Source organism: Leuresthes tenuis, unplaced genomic scaffold (genome assembly GCF_036924035.1).
Source record: "Leuresthes tenuis unplaced genomic scaffold, fLeuTen1.0.hap1 SCAF_6, whole genome shotgun sequence".
Taxonomy (NCBI): domain Eukaryota; kingdom Metazoa; phylum Chordata; class Actinopteri; order Atheriniformes; family Atherinopsidae; genus Leuresthes; species Leuresthes tenuis.
The window spans coordinates 5,948,688-5,970,057 of NW_027325360.1; the positions used below are offsets into that span (position 1 = coordinate 5,948,688).

At 43.3% G+C, this 21,370-nt stretch overlaps 2 protein-coding genes across 3 annotated transcripts in view; one reads left to right on the top strand and one right to left on the bottom strand.

Moving 5' to 3' along the window:
- The window catches only part of bmp3 (bone morphogenetic protein 3), a 458,962-nt gene that overhangs the window by 335,576 nt on the left and 102,016 nt on the right, over positions 1 to 21,370 (top strand). The window lies entirely within an intron of this gene.
- rusc2 (RUN and SH3 domain containing 2) overlaps positions 487 to 21,370 on the bottom strand; it is a 32,902-nt gene continuing 12,018 nt past the window's right edge. The window contains exons 2-13 of one of the 2 annotated variants that reach the window (XM_072387313.1): positions 16,474 to 18,238; positions 14,302 to 14,884; positions 10,350 to 11,060; positions 8,295 to 8,510; positions 7,887 to 8,054; positions 7,399 to 7,475; positions 6,628 to 6,802; positions 6,284 to 6,389; positions 5,358 to 5,404; positions 4,225 to 5,260; positions 3,919 to 4,089; positions 487 to 3,511 (exon numbers count right to left, since the gene is read on the bottom strand). In XM_072387313.1, coding sequence (XP_072243414.1) covers positions 3,304 to 3,511; positions 3,919 to 4,089; positions 4,225 to 5,260; positions 5,358 to 5,404; positions 6,284 to 6,389; positions 6,628 to 6,802; positions 7,399 to 7,475; positions 7,887 to 8,054; positions 8,295 to 8,510; positions 10,350 to 11,060; positions 14,302 to 14,884; positions 16,474 to 18,045 — 5,070 coding nt within the window. In that variant the 5' untranslated portion in view covers positions 18,046 to 18,238 and the 3' untranslated portion in view covers positions 487 to 3,303. The remainder of the gene's footprint in view (positions 3,512 to 3,918; positions 4,090 to 4,224; positions 5,261 to 5,357; positions 5,405 to 6,283; positions 6,390 to 6,627; positions 6,803 to 7,398; positions 7,476 to 7,886; positions 8,055 to 8,294; positions 8,511 to 10,349; positions 11,061 to 14,301; positions 14,885 to 16,473; positions 18,239 to 21,370) is intronic. The other variant, XM_072387314.1, reaches the window with a different exon arrangement.

A 21,370-nucleotide genomic window follows, 5' to 3' on the forward strand; every position in this document is an offset into this window, starting at 1 on the left:
AAACAATGTCTTCATCCTTTAAGGGGACAAAAAAAACAATAGAATATCAGTATAATACTGCACTGCAGCTCTCATCTAGAGAAGGGAGAACACGTGAACACCAAATATCTGACGATATTTAAATACTGAATTACCAAAATCTCATATCCTGTGTGTTTTCAGCCACCTGTGCAAAAGCAGCAACATCCACAAAGTGTAACTTGATGCTCTACATGTTCCAACAACATGTTTTATCAGTATGGCAGCTGAAAGTCACTGAAACGTCATCAAGCAAAGAGTCAAAATAAATTAGAAGTATTTATCAGATCATTGTCCAGACTTATAGAGCAGGACTGACAAAAGAAGAGTACACAGTGATGCACAACTGAACAGCGGCAGCCGACTCATTGGTGGAAAAGTACATCAAGGTATCAAAAGGTTGCGGGTGAAGAAAATGCTTCAAAGGTGGATTGTGTTGGATGAAAAAAAGACACAGAGCCACATGAGTGTGTGATCACATGAGCACTTTGTTGTTTAACATCCATAGTAGTTTGATAATGTCATACATACAGATCATATAGCCTGGACACAGAGAGAGGAGCAGTGTCACTGATGCTGAAGGTATTTACAGGCAGGAGCAGCCAGAGACACAAAGAGCAGGAAGAACAGAACAAACCTTTCTTTCTTTCTCTTCTATGTCGACAATACACGACTTTTCAGCACAACAATTATCTGACTTTGCCACTTGACCGCTGAACCTCCCTGTCTCTCTGGTTTAATCACTACTATGTGTTTCTTTCTGTCTGTCCCATGTGAAACCTGCGCAGGATGTACTCCAACATCAAACACTTTCACTCTCACGGGCAACTTGTGTTAAAGTCTGCAGGATGTTAGCGATGAAACTAAAGTTTATACTCTGAAATGCACTGGTAAATCATTAATAACATTCTTACATACATACTGAGCTCTATGGCCAAAACCGACCACTGAGGGATTTAAATATATTTACAATTCAAGGACAAAGTGTTATTCAATCTGCTGAAATCAAAAGGTTAAAAATTCCACTTAGAAATAAAAACTGTACAATAATGCAACAAAAAGAACAATTCAATGATAAAATTATATTCTACTGTATGTAAGTCTTTCAAAAAATACACAAGCATTCATTTATCTAATAAATGTACATTGATTTTACCACCTGATAATGTGTAACATTTGATTGGGCACCTGTACACACTTTTCTCTCCGTGTTTACTGTATACAGCTGTAATTTTGGTTCAACTCATCTTGAACCGAAGGCCACATTTTACACGTGGGCATGGCAGGCAGGTAGCATGTACATACAATGCACATGAAGCCACCAACACAAAATGTGTGGGGATTTCCCTTTAAACATCTAAAAATATCTCCGTAGAGCTCTTCACAACTTTTCTCGCAGGTCAACAAACATCTGTGCAGACACATCTGGAAAAGTCAGGGCAGACAGAGCATATATAAAATATATTGTAATGTCAGGACAAATGTTAGCTGGCCACTTGCCTCTTCCTCCTTCAAGCTCTTTAAGGCATATAGAAGATATTTGACCTATTTTTTTTATAAACAAAACATCAAACTTATTAGCAACAGTTTTCAAGAATGTCCAGACTGAGGCGAATTTCCATCTTCTCTACTTCAAGAAGGACCCACAGTTGTGTTTTGCTTTCATTGGACATCCCTATTTTCTGCAAAGGATTACTGAGATGCTTACCTCGGCTGAAAAAAAACAGGTATTTCAATAAACACAACTCCTTTGTAAGTTATAAATGCATTTACATAGCAGTATGTACCAACAGATCTATACACATGTACAACTCGGGCTGCCCAGTCCTCTCATCCTCGAAAGCCATCAGTGCTCGGCTATGAGATTAAAGTTACAGTGTGTAACAATAACAAGAGCCATGCAGGAAATGAGTTTGTTTCAGTTAATATCCTATCACTTTGCTAAATTAATTTCTGTCTTTTAAATGCCTTCCAATAAACCACCTATATCCATTTGTGAAGAAGAAAAAAGTGGAGGAATCAGTGCTTGTGGATGTCTGATGGTCAATGCCTGAGAAATGGAAACTTACGTGATGAAAGAACAGGCAGCGGCACATGAATCGACCTTGTTAAAGAAGCAAAAACATGAAGAGGCAAAGAGGATTCAGTACAGGTGAAAACAGGAAACAAGTATAAACACTGGTGTTTCTTGTCCCAGATGTAAGAAATGATGAAAAACCAAGGTTGTCAGAATGACTTTCTTGACAGGAGCCAAACTAGATGTAATCTGCTGCTAAATGCAAAGTGGATGGCATTTGAGATGGCTGCTATCTTCAACTTGACCGGTATAAGTCAGTAATGGTTACACACTGTTTCTTAAAGGTAGAGCCATAAGACAGGTGATACAGGACTGTAGGAAAAAGACAACATTTTTTGCAAGGTTATGTGCTCTTTAAGCAGAAATTGATAACTTGAACAAGAAAATAAAATCTGCAGAGGAAGCTGAAGCACAGCAGAGAGGGCCTGCAAGGTGAATCTTCCCCTGTCTACCAGTGTTTCACCCCAGCTCTGCGGGGTCCTGTGAACCAAAGCAAACAGTAGAATTGCTGTCTTTTCTACTCTACAACAGTTATAGCAACCGTTCTAATCACACCTCTGCAAATGGAGAAGATGTCAACCATTTAAAATCTTACCAAAAAACACAGATTTTCTGGCTTCTACGTGACTGAAAAGATGAATCAGCACCAAGCAAGCAACAGGACATTCAAGGAACCTGTTTTGTGGCTGAGGGCGACACTTGAGCAGTGTATTTAAAGTGTGGCACAGCAAGGTGAACGTATAAACAGTACAGCAAAGGACAGCTAGGCATGGTACACAGTATATCACAATGTGAAGATCTGCAGGTTGCCTCTCCACATCATGCTCAAATGCGGGACGGATGATAAATAGACTGGAGGGTCACATAGTTAGGCTAGCAGGACAGCTCCATGTAGAGAAAGAAGTGTATTTTAGAGTCTTTGGGTTTGTTTTTCTGTCTGGTCTTTTGGTTTTTTTCAGATGTATGCATGCATACTTAACTGGATGTACCCTTGAAGCAGATGTGAGTCCTTGGATGAGCCTGCATGCTTCTACTGTATGAGTCTGTGCATCATCTTCATATTTTTTACATTGTTTTTCATGAATCACTTCCGATGTAAAGCCAGAAAATGGTTTCTGTTTTCAGTAGATACGTAGCAGCGATTCCCTCAGCCTACAAAGCAGTTTGCCTTCTTCTTCTGGTTTATGTCCTCTTAAGGCAGATCTTGCTCAGAGCTGCTTGAGTCCAGTAGCCTCCTGGCTGTCCTCCATGCTGTTGAGAGTGACATAGACAATGGGAACCAAGCCACGGGTGGAGCCCAGGGAGCAGAGGAGCCAGTCAGGATCAGCCTTTCTGAGAACCTGCAGGATGTCGCCCTTGTTGAAGCTCAGCTGGCCGGACTCGGTGGCTATGTGGTGACATAAGGCTCGCACTTCACTGAGATAAAACAGCAGACAACATGAATCAAAATGGTCTGTGACTGTTTAAACACTAACAAATCCAATCCACTGTGATTCTACAGGTAAAAAAGCTAAATGTATATTTCTCTGGGTTATCAATACTGCAAATTTGCCACAAAATTCCCGTATTTTGAAATATATCAATCCTGATATGTTTTGCTTTTAGAATGTTGGATGCTGGATAAAGCAAACCAGATGAAGATACCAGTTTAGGAGATTTTTAAGATAATTTGAACAATAAAATAAACCTCCTATTACAAGATAGTCATAGAGGACGACTTTTGTAGCGAACTGTGTCCGTTTTTTAGGAAATTTATTTTTCGTACGTCTTTAATGAAATGATGCGCTGCGTAAATCTACTGCATTTCTGAAATATTTGCTTACCATGGAGACTGTAGTTTGGTTTCGGTTGGACGTCTCAACACCGGTTCTGCTGTGGTTTGGGCATGGGTGGGTGTGGCAGGAGGCTCTGTCTTCTTCCCACCGCTGCCTCCAATAGTCAGAGCTACCAGGTCAAGAACCGATTTGTCCAAACCAAGCCAACCTGATGGTGGCCTGACAAGGAAAAGTGAGTGGAAATATTAAGATAGTTTTTAAAATTCTAAGAACAAGCGGATGTTGCTTATGTCTTTAGATTCAGCAACAGTCCTTCACCAGTTTTGCTGACTTGAAGAAACAGACTTTCCTTACCTGGTCTTTTGGGATTTTGTCCTCTGTTCTGCTCCCTCGACTCTCAGAGGAGAACCAACACTTGAACCAAAAAGCCTGCCCCAGCGCAAACTCTGCCCCTGTGAGGGGCTCTCTTCCTGGGCTGTAGCTTGGGCTGGGCTCTCAGTGACCTCCAGAGGATTTGTGTCTTTATCCTGGTTAAGAACGGACTCTGGGGGACTGCCCATCCATGAGGGCCTTCCCCTGGATCCAGCCGACTCCCCAGTTGAGCTGCTGCTTTTCCCTCCCTCCCCTTCATGGCTTGACTCAGCACCTTCCACCACACCTTCTCTTGTGGGTGGTGGTTGGCCCTGCCGTCTCTCAGAAGACTTCTTCCTTTTCTCAGTCTTAACAAACTTTGACCCTTCTGTGGACTGGTCGATGTAGACCTGTGAGGACTGCATCAGCTGGTACCACCAGCCAGCCTGTCTGTCCTGACGCTGACGTCCCTCATTTGAAGGTTCCCTATTTCTTCCCTTCCTCCTATCCCTTTCCTTTATATCCTCACCGTCTCCATGGCTTTCTTGTCCAACACCTTTACTTCTCTGGCCTTCCAGCCCTCTTTCCTTCCAGAGGTTGGAAAACCCTACATCCATTGCCACTGATCTGCTAACAGGCGTAGCGGTCGCCCTCGATTCCACTCCTGCTGCCTCTCTTCTCGACCCCACTCCTTCCATTCTAGGCCATGTTCCCTCTCGTCTCAGTCCTGCCCTCTCCCTCTTCACCTCTGCACTCGAGTCTCTGACCATTTCGCTGACGGTGGTGCTCCAACCCCTCATGAGTTGGAAGGTGGAGCGACTTGATCGGTCCACACTCTGGCCTGCAGAGCACAGCTGCTCCTTGCGCCGCAGATGCTCCTGTCCTTTTTGGAGGAGATGTGGCTCAAACAACAGGTCAAGGTCAAAGGGGAGGAGCGACAGTGGCTGAAGTAAGAGGAGGAGCTCCTCAAAGAGAGGCTGGCAGGCTCCGTGTGACAGGGGAAGGAAACCCCATGGGCTGTAGTGCGCTGCTATGATATCTGAGAAACATTACAAAAAAAAACTAACATCAGAACAAGACATAGAAAAAACAAATAATCATGGGTTATAAATAAATACAAGTTACTATGATCTTACCTTCATGTGTGTAGAGGTGATTGAACCAGAATTCCAAAGATTTGAGGCTGAAATAGAATGAAAATCAAATCTTAATACTGGGGGGAAAAAAGGTAGTCATGTCACTCTCCTACAGCAGAATTCAAGACATGATAACTCAAAAGTGAATCTATCAGTCAGCCTTCCGCCCTGACATGATTTTAAATTGTATTTGACGGAGCAGAATAAAAATGTCTGGACTCAGTCAACAGAACTGCTTCCCATAAGATGGACCTGTTAAAGGTTCACTGTTTATACAGTATCCCTACGGCACACAGCCACAGGCAGCAGTAACATGCAAATGTACACTGATGTGCCATAACATTATAACCACTAACAGGCGAAGTGACAAACACTGGCAGAGGATATGATATATTAAGTAGCAAACAAACATTCCGTCCTTGAATTTAATGTGTTGGAAACAGAAAATTAAAGGGAAGTATAAGGACTTGAGAGCCAATATCTAGGTCACAGCATCACCACGACTGCATCTTTTCTATGGGCTCCCAAATCACGATCTGCTAAAAGTGGTTCTAAGAAGGAAAACTGGTGACTGAGTCAAAGGTCACCAAGACTCATTGATGCAAGTGGGAACTGAGAGCTGGCTCATGCTGTTTGATCTGACAGAGGAGCTGCTGTACAACTAAAAAATGTTCAGCCTGGCTCAGCCTTTCCTCAGAAAGAACACACAGTGCATCGCAGTTTGTTGCATGTGTAAGGGTTAGACCCATCCTTGGCCTCCAATCGAGCATCTGTGGGATGTGCTGGAAAATAAATCCAATTCATGGAGACCCAGCTCACAACCTACAGACTTAACAGATCTGATGATGACAGCTTCGTGCAAGATTCCACAGAATACCTGGCAGTCAGAATGACAGGGAAAACAGCTATAAAGAGAGATGACTTACTTGAGCAGACCGAGGATGAAGGCATTTAGTCTCATGCTGTGGCTTGTGAGCTCTGAGTACTGGCTCACTTTTGAGAACAAGCTGTGGAGGATACGCGTGGATGGACCTGATGGGAGACAAGTTTACTAAAGGATTTCAATAAAGCACCTATGAGCAGTTCATTCTTCATATTGTTTTAAATTACAGCTGTTTCCCTCCTCTGATGTCCTACCACGGCATTTAAATATCAGACTTTTGAAGACTTTTCATGAAGAACAATCACTTTAGACATACAGTCGTTAGAAACCAATCCCAGACACACATTATTTGCCCTATAAGACCTTCTACTCCACCCTGGTTCTCACCCAGCTGTGTGGAGGCCTCCACGAGGCTCCAGGGCTGACAACGGCGCTGTCCGACGATCAGGTCCAGAACATAGGCCTTCAGACCGTCCTGCAGCACGTCACGCAGGGCCGGACACAAGTACTTCAAGATGAGGTGACCCACGTTGGGACTCACCCAGCTGTTCCCCAGCTTAGCCTGATGGGGGTGCAGAGAAACATGCAGAGTAAGGAAATGAAACTGGCTTCACAACTCGTTTATCTTTGCAAAAACATGTCATGTGCTTTTTATTCCAGACTTGTAAAGTCAAAAATGAGTTGATGGGATGTTTGATTTGCTTATCTTTTATTCTGACCCACATCTGGATTTGAGCCAGATATCCACTGAAATATTTGAAAAGTTTTTAAAAAAAAACAAGAAAATATTGGAAGAATATTACATAAGATTCTTGCATTGCTAATCTGTTGTGATACAAAGTACTTAAAAAAAAGAGGTGGTGGTTAGAAAAGGAAACCCACACTGAGTAAGAAAACATTTCTGCTGTAAGAAGCCATGACTCTAAGCGGTCAGATGGCTCCATCTGTCTGTGAAGCTGAACTATTTCACCACCTGTTAATTCTTTTGAACTTGGTGGCATTCAGAAGTTGTTCTGCCAGCATCGACTCTAAATTTTACTATGTGAGACTTAATCAAGAACCAATATGACGAGTATCTGCTCCAAGAATGCTCCACTCATGAAGTCACATGCTGTATATTTGCTCCATTTGTGAATCATAATGACTAAAATCTCCTACCTTCACATCTGGGTCTCTGCTGGTGCCAAAGTGCGCCACAATCAGATCAACTGCCGTGTTCACGGCTTTAACCAAACCTGGTCGAGAAAAGAGAACAAATACACGTCTAATAATTAGGTTAAAGTAAAGTAAAGTAGTGCCATAGATATGCTTCAGTGACAAGAATTACAAACATGCATCTTCCTTCAATTATTACAATATGTCCCCGCATCCAGACAGAAAAGTAGGAATAGAGCATTAAGGAGGCTAAAAGAGTCAGGCCCAACTTCTTTTTATGCATCTGGGTTTTCTTTCCTCTGTGTCACACGAAGGGTGTAGCTGCCATACAAATGTGTGCAGGAGCTGGCATCACTTCGTTATATTTCATATGTACAAAATAAAGTGAAGCTCATCGATGCAGTTTGGAATTTGGCTTTTCTTTTTTTAGATTCAGATACCTCCCCGACTCCCACTGTCCACCATACCCATCCACACACACAGAGCCCCACCTCTTTTCTGCGTCAGGTCAACCGACACGTGGGTCTGCGAGGAAGAGCAGGAGGAGGAAGATGAGGCGTCGGGAGAGAGGCAGAACTCCTCGGGCGGCTTCTCTGTCATAGAGAAGTAGTCTGGCAGGAAGTCGCTGTAGCTCTGCAGCAGCTTAGCTGATTGACCCACTGCAAACACACACACAGTTATGACTTATCTAAACATTTACCATCACTTTTAAATGCTGCAGAATCCTTTACAGGTAAAGCATCCAAAGAACATCATCTACATTTTTAAGTATTTTACCCTTAAAGTATGCAACCTCTGGACCTAAGGCTCCCTAAAGATGCACTCATAACTAAACTACATGCTTTTTAATCTATATAACTGTGCATGCGCTCCAACACTGTCTACAGAATCACAAGCACCATTGAGCCGTCCCATCATGTGACCAGAGTGAGCTGCAGGGAAATCAAACACATTGCGTCTGGTGGGTCGTGGTCCCCTGCCGCGTCTGAGGTCCATGCTACCAGAGAGGGGGCCTGATCCTGCAGAAGAGTGCCCCCCAGAGACCCTCTCCACCCCCAGAGGGTTTCGACGACGATACTCCCTCCATTTGAGAGCCTGGGGAGAGAGGTGGTGTGCTGTTGGGGAGCGGAGGTGTTAGGGTCATGATGGTGGGGTCAGGTTAGGGTTAAAGGATGGGTTGTTGAGCAAAATGATGGGAAAGCAGCAGAGGAAGGCCACATGGATAAAGTGAAGGGAAGACAGGAAAGATTTAAGTTCATGCATGAATGGAGGGAAGAAAGAGAAACAGAACAGTAAGAATGTGCAGGAGCTTGTTCTTAAATAACAAAAACACTGAACAACACAGAACTAACTGTTCCTGTAAAAGTCTGAGTGGGTTTACTGATAGTTATAACTGACCTACATTCATGTTAATATGCACCCTAATTCAATTCCAAGGATTTACGTATCAGGACATAAAAACAAAATCACGGTTTCTTTACCAGGTCTAAAAATGAGATAAAAACCTAAAATTTAAAAAAAAGAAAAAGCAGCGTGTGAAAAAAATTGATTTATAGCAATATGAGCACCTCTGTGAAGTTTTGTCAGTTTGCTAGTCTGCAGCATTCATTTCAAGGAGAAAAGATGTCAGCAATGACTGCTGCCCAGAAATCTGGGAAAGCTTATAAGGCCATTTCCACAGTATCTGAAGTCCATCATTCTACAGTGAGAAAGATTTTTTTACAAGGCCAGACCGTGCAATGCTCAGAGAAAGTGCGAAAAGCCCAAGAGCTACATCCCCGCCTCAGTTAGCATGTTAAATGTTGAAGTTCACAATACGAGAAAAAAAAGACTGAACAAGCCTCTTCTCTCTAAAAAAAACATGGCAGCACAGCTTAGGTTTGTAAAGCTGCATCTGAACAAAGCACAAGACCTCTGGAACAGACCAGACCGAAGTGGAGATATTTTGGCATATCAGCGCCTCGTACCAGCTGTCAAGCACGGTGGTGGAGGGCTGATGATCTGGGCTTGTTCTGCAGCCACAGGACTTGGACACCTTGCAGTCTTCGACTCCACCATGAACTTCTCTGTGCATCAAAGTATTCTACAGTCAAATGTGAGGCCATCTGTCTGAAAGCTAAAGCTGGGCTGAAACTGGCTCATCAACAGGACAATGATCCCAAACACAGCAGCAAATCTACAACAGAATGTCTGAAAGAGTAAAGAATCAATTTGCTGCAGACTGAAATGCTGTGATGGAACATTAGGAGAGCTGTGCAGAAACCTCAAAGAACTGAACCAACATTTTAAAGAAGAGTCGACCAAAATTCTTCTACAACGATGTGAGTTAACATCATCATAACTGATAATATCATACAGAAAATTATTATATCAAGTTAATGTTGCTTAATGTGCTCCTAAAAGCTACATTTCTTCTGTATTTTGACTGAATAAATGATACAATGTGACATCCCATGTGTTGTTCATTGGACATTTTAAGATCTCTTTTTTACAATGATGTCCTGATACATAAAACCTTGGAAATGTAAAAGAACAACTTTCCCCTTCATATGACTGCACTTAAAATAAGATGCCTTTTACTGTGAACTTATCCCCTTAAGAGGAGGCTGACAGTTAAATGACAGTAAATGCTGTGTTACAGAACAACCAAGCAGGTGTGATGGACAAAGTCATAAAATCGAAAGAAAGTGTGTAAAGTAGAAGAGAAAAACCTGTTGTAAACGAACAGTGGGGCTTGGCAGTTAATATATTCTGCATGTAAAGGTGTTTTAGTGATTAATTCTGTAACATCTCAGCTGTTTGTGAAGACAGATAAAACAAATATTATTATTTTGGGGATATTTAATGATCTGAGAAAAAAAACTTGACGCGTCTCCTCAAAAAGCAGCAATTTCTCATGACAGCATTCCATGACCAATTCTTTAGGTGGACACCAGATTTCTTTTGGAACCTACCATTTTGTGTTCTGGCTCCAGATCCTTTTCCTCCCTCAACATGGAGTGGACTCTTTCCAGAGTCCAGACAGTCCAGTGGGCTCAGAGTGTCACTATGAAGTGCTGGTAAGCTATGCAGAGGTCCACGGTGGAAACACTGCCCCAGCACTGGGGGCAACATTGGTGGCACTATCCCTCTCTTCACCCCCAGAGATGGAGGCGGAGGTGTGTGAGGTAATGGCGCTGACCCCCCTCCCTGTGTGACTGTTGGAGGGGTGTGCAGGGGACCAAGGCCCGTTGAAAGTGGACAGGACAGGCTGTGTGTAGGCTGAGGGCTTGGGGTGCAGGTGGAGCAAGTCTCAGAGCTGGGCACCCCCTGGAGACGAACTGGAGAGTAGCTCCCAAGAGGTGAAGGCCTGACCAATTCAAGAGGAGGGGCTGCTGCGCTGAGAGAACCCTGGTACTTGTGCACATTGTCAGCTGCATCTTCACCGTCCTCGCCTACTGGACCTCCAGAACCGGAGCCGGAGCCGGAGCCAGAGCCGGAGCCAGAGCGGGCCTGCATCCCAGAGTGGTAGCCTGTGAGCAGGGGCAGCAGAGGCTTGGGTTGAGGTGGTTTGGATGCGAACTGGTGGTGGAAGGTGAAGGGCTGAATGGGGAGTGTGGTGGGCCTCTGATCTTTACTGTAGCGGACCACCGCTGGTCGGCTGTCTGAAGAACTTGAAAGACCTCCTGGATGAGCACAATGACGAAACAGAGAGTAAGCAGAGAGATGAACTGGTTAGTTCTTGTATGGAACAGTAGGGTAGGGGTTAGGGTTAAGAAAAACTTCTGGCATGACTCAAAGAAACCTGTAGAATACCACAATCAATTAAAGAAATGCCCTCATAGTATGAGACAATGCAAAAAGACAAACTGAAAACGGTCCCTAATGTTGAATCATCTAAAGAAAGGAATACTTAAATAAGTAAAGTCAACATAATAACCTTAAATAAATACATTCTTTATTGCAGGCATATGTTTTAGACTGGATTATTTTCACTTCGGTGCACTTGATAAACTGAGGATAGAATCTACAATCATTTCAGCAACATACTGCACAAGCAGAAAGGTTAAAACTGAAACTAAAAAGAGAAAACTGTCTAGTCACAAAGCTCAACAGCCCTCATTAAAGCCAGCCATGGCAGTGCAGTGTTAAGGACACTGCCCTAACAGGCCCACATGCACACACAGACGCAATGCCCATCCAAATAAGCACACAAAGACACATGGAGATAACCTGAGAGCACTGCGTCAGGAGAGACACCATCAAGGAGAAGCCCTTTTCTGCACTGACTCCAAATCTGAGTGTTTCTGTGTGTGTTCCAAGATCCAGAGTGCTGCATGACAGACAGGAGTGTGTGACGTCAGCTGGGTTGCGTAAGCTGTTTGTCAGCAGAAGGCCAGCCCACCCTTGGCACCTGAGCTGGGTGCAGTGATGTTCCTTGGCTATGGGGGGCGACATTGAGCTTCTGTTAGAGCATGACAAAGAGGGAAGGAGTGAGGCGATCTACACTCCCAGCTCCCCTCTAAGGATGGAGGAGAGAAAGCCTTTCTTTGTATCTGCTCCATCACTCTTCTTCTATTTTACAGTTTTTTTCACCTTCTCCCTCTCCTTATATCCTTGCCTTTTCAATCAGCCTCTCCCCTGCCTGCTCTACTCCCTCACACATGAATCCATTAGACAACACAGGCCTTTCCTTTGCAGCTCCGTGCTTCATGTTAGAATCATTAGCGAGCAAACGTCCTCTCCAAGGCTTTCAAAGACGGCTTCACTGTACACTGCGGGAAAACAGCACAGCTGACTAAAGTGAGGTCTAATGAATAATATATAATCTGAGATGCTGCGCAGAATCTCATTATTGCCTTAAATCATCACAGCCTTTCAGGATACTGTGACAGAAAGCGAAGAACAATCTGAAGCGTGTTCTTAGGGATGAAACAGATCTTTTAAATAGCTTTTTAAATATTTTTTTTACCTTACTCTTCAAATCATTGTGTCCTTAGTCTCCCTGTACAAGTCAAGCTACTGCTAAAGGACTTAAACACATAAACCGCCATCCTTTGTTTGGAATGTTATCCAAAAAAACCTTAAAATTACTACTTTGATCTCTCTTCAGTGAGAAGGGTGGGGAAGCGCCCTTTTGTTCTAGCTTGGGCAGATTTGAGAAAGAAAAGCCTGTAATAAACACTCACAGCATTACATATACAAGCGTGAGGGCCTTAAAAAATGACTATTTTAATATAGCTATCACTTGAATTGCATTTCATTTTCTCTGGATTTTACCATCTAGAAGGGAAACAAAAGGACATACATCAACTGCTGACTCTATATTAATATTACAAATTCACATCTGATTTAATGTCAGAGATGTTCTTGTTTTGGAAGTGAAAGCTGTCATTTGAAACCTCTCTCCTACTGTAAATAATAACTCCTTCTGGAAATGGATAGATTAGAGGCAAAGTGGTTTAGAGAGGATGGGATGGTTCAGTTTTGTTTTAAGCTTTTGTGGTGGGACAGAATAATTAGCTAATTCACTTGCTATTAAAGTAACATAATCATAACACGGTGGTATACAGTCTGTATGTTTCTGAGCTAGTTTTTGGATCTCCAGTAGGGTAAAATCATAAACTGAGACAGCTGGTGTGTCCTGGGGCATTCCTTTCCAGGAGCATTCACTCTTAACCATCCCAGGTCTTATTTGAAAGGAATTCCAAGCATGAGTGCATCTGTGTGTTCATGTACATCTAACGGCGAGTCTCAGCAAGCAGCTGGTGCTGTCTGTACTCACCAACAGTATTCTTTTTACAATTTTCTGGACTCAGTAAAGTAGGACGATGGACTTTTAGTATCTGGAGCCTTAATGAAGATCTAATGGTTGAAAACATTCCAACATCCATCTGAATCAGTGTTTAAAACACGAGTCCAACGTCAACAATCGCACCTCTTTGTTAATGTGTGCTGCACAGTAATTCATTTTTGTAATGTAATTTATATATTTCTGCTTTTCATTCGATCAGGCTGCTTCAAGTTAAACAAAAATAGTCGACATTGTACGAAAACCGTAAAAAAAGTTGCAGAATTTGTGTTTTCCAGTGAATTTCAGCTCTCAGACCTCAGACTCAGCCATATAACAGCACAAATGGTTGTGGCAGGATTAGAATAACATCTTGCTCTGCTACAATTTACTCTATCCTTACTTACACAGATTTTGATTTAAAAGAAAGGGTTACTTAACGGCCCCTGTTTTAGGGATGCGTCAGGCCTCTGGGCTCCCTGGATCACACTGACACACAAACACAGGTTTGCAAATGCACGCACACAGCAGACCCACGCAGAGATCGGCATGGTTATGTGCAGCGCAGCGGGGTTCTCTGCATCGTTATCTTCTTTCTCTCCTGATTGTTATTCAGAACACGTTTGGCCCACTTCAACCTTTCATTCCTGCTAAAGTGGAGGATACACACTCTCTGCATCAGTCTGTCCTCAAAAAACATCCCATGCTGGCACAGGGGCATTGTCTCCTGTACTCAAAAAGGAAGCTTAAACCACTGCCTGCCTCTGTGTCCATTTCAATATGTTCACTAAAATCACTTTCCTTTGGCTAAACACGTGTAGTCTGCTAATAGCTCTTCCTGAGGATCCATTTTCTTCTTATTTTGCTACGTTCATCAAACTAAGGGTAATATCAACAACTCATAACATTAACACGATGACAAATTCAGTGAGGGAGCCAATTTTCCACGAGCAATCCTCAGAGCAGCCAGAAGGCAGATGATATTTGAAATAAAGACAGGTCAGTAAAAAAAGGCAGATTGCTACCTAATAATTGAACCAGAAGAAGGAAGAATTTAGTAAGGAAATTGAGTATTTAGCCCTCCTGTAGTTTTTTAACTGTTTTAAACTGTTGTTGCACAGTAAGTAGTGACATACCCTCTGCTTTGGCCCGCGTCTCCCTGGCCCCTTCCAGGTGTCGCTCTATGGTGCCTTGACTGTAACATCTGGTAAAGGGTACAGGTGACACAGTTGGACTGACACCCTCGATACGCTGCTCCAGGATCGGAGAGAAATCCACGGAGGAGTGCGAGTGAGTGGAGTAAGTGGAGGAGAAGGGGTCTGAGGCGGACTTCTGCGAAGGTGATCCCCCTGTAGCCCCATTTCTCCGTTTGCTTCTAGCGATCTCTGCAAACGAGGTGACGCGTGGAGGAGGAGGTGGGGCCTGGGCGGCGCCATCGCTCAGCCGAACGGGGCAGCTCAGCATACGTTCTAGAGAGCCGAGCCGCGGAGAAGGAGACTTGTCCAGGTTGCGATCATAGCTTCGAGAACGGGGACGACTTCCCGAGCAGGCTCCACCTCCGATAACGCCCCGTCCAGCCAAGGGAGGGGAAACATTGACATATACCTGGCCTTCAATCACAGCAGGAGCAGCCTCAGCCCCACCGGCTGCTTGCGGATTGCTCTTCTTCTCCTCTTTGTCCTCTTCATCATCATCATCATCATCGTCATCATCATCTCGCTGAATCAAGAGAAATGAGGACAGGCACGAATGAATAAAAACAGAACAGTCAAATCTTTAGCAGTTTAGGAAGTAAAAGCACATAACCAGCATCGGAACAGAAGTCAAATACACAGCGAACCGAAAGGTCTAAACTGCCTTCATGCCAGAAAATGTCAGCTTGCTGAAAAGTACTGAGAGATTACACCTGCAGGAATGTTCCTTAGGTACAGAACCAAACACCTGGAAAATAACTGCTGAGTTGGAGAGAATCCTTCTCAGATCAGACGTTACAGCAGGTGGAGAAAGATACACCGTTGGACTGGTTTCAGTAGGCCACACACACACACACACACACACCTGGGAGAGTCTGCAAAACTTCTATATACTATAAGCCTCTGAATCCTGATGATCTGTGCCCAGTGAGAACAAGAAAAAAAAGACAACAAGGTGAGATTTCCATTGCACTGTTACTGACTAACATGAATACCCTTCAGCTTTTATGGAACTACAAAAATAGTCTTCAGACGTGACAGCACATGGGTACAGACAGTGGTCTAAAACAAGCTAATGCCAGACTGGTATCAGTGTCATGGCTATTTTAAATTCAGACTCATTGTCACCGTCACAGGATCTTCAGTTGAGATTTGTTCTATCGTACCACAGGGCAAAGAAGCCTCTGAAGTTCTCTCCATTTTTAATTTTCATTCAGATGTTACAATCTGAGCGTGTTTTAAAAGACACAAAACAATTAAAGTATCAATAAATTAACAACCACCTTGTGAGAAATGCTGCATGAAAAAAGCAAATCAGTTTCATTCCTGTCTTTCATTACAGAAACATTTCAATGCAGCATGGCAGCATCATCTGTGGGATGATGATCATTCATTTTCAAAGTAAACTAAAGAAATCACAGAGGTAAAATAACCCGATGAACCGTGCCAGAACCGCTGAGTGGGAAGTATTCATTTAAACTTTAATTAGTTCAAGCAAAAACATTTCATTTGATTTAACGGTGCGTGATGAAGCATGGTTGCATACATTTAGGAGAGGACAATAATTCAGTTTAGCTAAATATCAAGTCCAAGTGCTAATTAATCATGAAGATATATGTCAGTGACAAGATTCTCTTAAACACATTATAAATGCTATTCCTATTATACTGTAATATTTCCTGATATAAAACTTCATACTCTGCTCTTGTTTTTTTAAGATTTCTTCTGATGCCAAACACAGGGGAACAGTTCAATTGTCAGTTTGAGCATGTCGTACGCGGGAAATAATTATCTTTTTGTATGACGTGTGATGTCATTGTTAAGAGTCTGATACTGTATATATATACTGATAAATACTGATAAAATGATGACGGTTTTTCCCTTTGAGAGGTGACTAAAAAGCAAGGAGTTATAGAAGGAGGCTGAGGTTCTGCAAACAATGTTACACAAGACAAACTAATCTGAATGAAGTCATCAACTATCTAATGAATCTGATCATTTGGCAACATGTCTAAATTGTTTATCATTTAATCAGCTGGGGAGCTGTTCATACAGTATATCCTGATGGAAGGCTGATGAATCGTTAAAACTAATAAAGCAGAATTCCACACTTACTCGTGAGGACTCTCCATCTTCGTCCTCTTCCTCCAGTCCCTCCTCATCAGCTCGCTGCCTGAACAAGAAGTACTCGCTGGGCTGAGTCGGGGTGGGGCTGCCTTTGCTGTGCTCATCGGAGCAGCTGTTGACAGAAGAGCCTGCAGGACTCGGGGAAGACTGGGACGAAAGGTCGCAGGTGACCAGTTTGTAGTAGTTCTGCGTGGCGACAACCAGGCGTGCCTGACTCTGCAGACAGGAGGAAAGGTCGCCAGAGGACCCTGAACGAGGAGGGTGGTAGGAGTTGCAGTTGGCGTCAAGGTCAAGAGCCCCGTGATGCTCCACCGAGCAGGAACAGGTGGACGAGGTTGACAGATGTGGTTCACGGATGAGTGGGAAGTTGTTGGAAAGGCAGGAGGGCTGTTGCTGTGATCGGGGAGGCTCAGTTGGGGAGGTGTGAAGGTCCAAGTAAAAAGCCCCTCCAGCAGAGTCTTCCTTCTTTCCTGGTGGATCTGAAACAGATGAGATGCGGGAATGGTCGGTGGAGCCGTTCAGGTTGGTGGGCGCAGAAACAGGCTGCTTCTCCGGGATGCTGTTGTTCATCTTGTTGTAAATGGCGCTGAAGTTGACAAGAACTCCATCAGAACTGTTGCAGGACGAGTCGCTGCCGTAACCTTGTTGGGACTCTGAGAAAGGTTCAGAGAATGTCTCAGGGAAGTGCTGAGGGTAGTTCTGCGAGAGGGCACAGCAGGAGCAGTGCTGAATGGAGGAGCTGGAAGAGCAGGAACCCGTCTTGCTGCTTCGGCCACACTTCATCGGATGATCTTCATCTTCGTCTTCATCCTCACCCCAGTCTTGTTCTCCACAATCCATGGACATGTTGGAGCCGCTGCTTCCATGGCGGCGCTGGCTGTCCAGGCCCAAGATCTCCAGGTCCTCCAGATGGTTGGACAGATCCGAGGCTGCACCTCTCAGGGACTCCCGACTGCTTCCTCCCACTGAGCTGTGCAGAAGAAAAGGCCCAGAGGCAAAGCCAAGGTCATGTAAATGAAAGGGAGCCATCCCGTCAAAGAGGGCAGAGTTTGTGTCACTGTGGAGGTGAAAAGAGGAATCTTCCAGGTAACCATTGAGGTTGTCACCATCTTCTTCCTCTTCGTCCTCGTCATCATCTTCAGTATTCAGTAGAAATGGATTGTGACGCAATGGATTCCGGTTCCTCGGTTTGGCTCTGGGTAATGTGTGAGCTGTAATGAGCTGGTCCTCTGAATTGCTCGAGGCAAACGATGAATCATCACTCGCTGTGCTCCCCCCTCTCCCGTCACCCTTCCTTTCTCTTCCTCTGTTGTGGGAGGACCGGGAGTCGCTCGAGGTCTGGATCAGGCTGCTGTAGAGCAGGGCCTCTCTCTGGAGAACATCTCTCTCTGGCAGCGATGTGGTGCGGCTCAATCCCAGGTTCTCTGGTGGGCTAAATGGGTTGCTCCTCTTTAATGAGCTCCCACAGCCACCCTGCCGCCCACCTGAAACCTGGCAGTGCACCAAGGGAATGTGATGCACAATCAAGGTCTCACCAGACAGTTTAGGAGGGCTGTCCATGATCCAAGAGGAGAGGAGGGTGGGACTGGAGCTACAGCAGCAGAGGGAGGCCCTGTGTGGGTGAAGTAGAAGGTGGAAGCACAGCTTGCTGAGAGTTGTTTTCACAAACTGCTTGCTGGGCCTAGGTCTGCAGGGCTGCCGGGAACTGGAGGATAAGGTCGGGGAAGTCTACACCGTGGTCAGAGTGGTACATCTGGAAAAGAGAAAAGATGTCATAAGAGCAGGCACGTCAAAGCAAACACACACTCCACATGCAGGCTTGAAGCTGTGAAGATGTTGTTGAGAGTCCATGAAACAGAATGATCTATGTCTATGATCCATCTATCCATAGGACAAAAGCTGTGTCATCCACCCAAAATAAATGTCTCTTTACACTGAACCTTTGGAGTGATTCTGGGTTACAAAAACAAGTTCATTTGTACCACACAATCCTACGGAAGAAGTAAATCCAACAGACACAACAGATGAGTATTAGAACTTCACGGAGGACAGGATGTTTATTCCAGTATTTATAGTCTTTGGGAAAACGAAAGCTTCTCCATTTTGTGTTTTTCTCTGATGAGTCATTGTGTCTTTCCAGCAACATAAAGCACTTTACAGAGGTATTCATCTTGAGTTTGTGTTGAACTTTTCCCCAGTATTGTGCGGAAAATTAGCAATACATTTCTAGTTCAATAAGTTCCTTCGGGTGCTGGCAGAATTCAGACATCTCAGGTCAAAGACCTTCTCCCATTATTGCATAAGATTTTTGGAATTCCGTTTTATATTGCATTGATGCTTTTAGTCTCATCAGGAATGATAAATATGTCGACAAAATAAGATTTAGTGTCATCCGAATACTTTTCCAAAGCAGTTTCTGACCTGGACATATCTGAAGAAATCCAAAGCAACATCAACCAAATGTTTACATCAGCTGGGACAAGATTTCAAAGGAAAGTTCATCAATTTAATATCGGAAAGGGCTCCTATCTGCCACACCACCACAGGAACAGCCCACAAAGCAAAATACTAAATAGTTTAAGATTTGGGGTACAATGAAATAAAACTCCATTTTAAAGGGATATTCCAGTGATTTATCATTTCACAAGAGTACTTGGAGAGCACATCCTGCCAGAAAGCAATGCTATATTTAGCAATTCTAAAAAAAAGTAAATGTTAAGCAAAATGTTACATGATCTTTCTTTGCCCATGCTGCAACTCGCTGGTAAGTTTCATGAATATGGCAACTCAATCGCATCATGCATTGCACCCGCACCTTCTCTTAAAAAAGTGATCTTAAAGTTACGGGATCTTAGGGAGCACTTCAGGAGCTACTAAAGACACAAATTAAGCTTTTTTACACAGTCGTGTCCACCCAAAAGTGCTTCCAAGAGGCTCTGAATATTTAACTAACTCTAACATGCCTAAGCTCATTTACAACGAGCTACAGCAGCAGCACAAAACTGCAACCATAAAGTCTCTAAATCTTCAGACTGAGCAGTCTGCATCGCGTGATGAGGAAACTCTGAGATCCACATATGTGACAAACAGCTGACTCTGATGTCACCCACATTCACATATCACACCCTAAATAACACACACATACTGAAACACACAGAACGCAGCCACCATAGTCCTCGTCATCCTCTGTGGGCTGTGCCTAAAACAATAATTCATCCAGAAAACCCTACAATTATCACTTTTCTTTAGGTAAAGATTTATTGAACTGATAACAGTTTTAGTTTGGCAGATAAAGAAAGGGGAGTTACACACTGAATTAATTCACTCTATCGCCTTTAAGTAAACAACATCAACAAAAATAAAACTTAAATCTGCAAAGATAACGGTGTTACATCTCTCATATTATAGTCAATGTCTGCATTTTTGAGGATGTTTACCACATTGTTGAGATATTAATTCTAATTCTGTTCTTTCTGTCAGACAGCTGAGAGAGATAAAAGTACACTTCCAGCCTTTCACTTCCTCCCCCAGATTAATCAGATTTGGCCTAGTTAAGTGAATTAAATCATTGCACCCTCCTTAATTCTTCCAGTAAGGTAATAGTAAAAGAAGATTATGAGCAGGATCAGTGCTGGAGCTTTACTTTGACTCATCACCTCACTTTCTCATGACCTGGAGCAGATGAGTGCTCGCCAAGACTAACAGTAAAGCCTCAATTATACCTGCTTAATAAAACATAATCCCAGATAGACCAAGTCAATTAAAAGCAAATCTAAAATGTAATTCTTAAATCTTTCTGCACGTCTGCAGGAGCGGTTGTATATTTATTTATCTTAATATTTTCATCTTAAATAAAGGGACAGAATCAGCAGAGGCGGGACAGAGTCATACAGTAAGTATTCAGTTCATTGAATACAAATTCACATGGATATTAATAAAATACAGATGCACAATGCTGAAAAGACCTTTACAAGCCCAGTTAAAAAGAAGCGCAAGGTAAGAGCTGCTTCATCCCTTTTATGATGAAGTAAAGAGAGAGGAAAGGCCAGCTGAGGCTGCAGACAGCAGGTTTAAATGTTAGCAGGGTGAGACCAGTGCACTTAATGGCACTGTCCTAACTGAGATGGCTCTCTTGACTGATGACCTTTTAAATTGAGAATGGAGTGGTATTTGCTCTCTGAGAGGCTTCAGTTTCACCTGTGTAGAGCTCAACCTTTTTATTTCATATCTCTGGGCAAAGAAGTGATGGGCTCCCATGAACCCCTGCTACGCGAATGACATTTCATCAGCTCTGACACATATTGACTTCTCTTCACTTGATCAATAGTTGAGGAAAAGCGACTACTTTTTGTCACACTCCATTTTGCGTCCGTAACTCTGTATTTTGTCTTCTGCCGACTTCTCTAGTGCAGAACAGTTTATATTCATCACAAAGTCCCAAAATCTGCTGCCGCCCCCTCTGCATGGCAATCACAGCCAGTATGTTTTGTTCAGACTGAAGTTATTTGTGGAGTACCAGCTATGTCATGAATGATGGTTTCATGACATGTGATGGATGGATGTCTGTGACTACTGCTTACAGGTTAACTGATTAAACAATAATGATGAAATGAAAAAAGTCTAAGAAATCATCACAGGCCTAAATTAAAGACTAAGCTAAATCTCCTCTGCACTGCATCCAATCAACTCTCTTCTAAGCTTTATGACTTTTTAACTCTATCATAATAAAATCCTGTCATTTCTTTCATTTATAACGTTTTAGTTGCCAACTGTTGTTACAATGATTTAGACATTTTAAGCACAGTGTCATTTTTTTTCTCCAAAAGCCAGAGTCAGTTGTCATTATATCACCATTATGACGCATGTATTTTGTAAAAATTGGAAC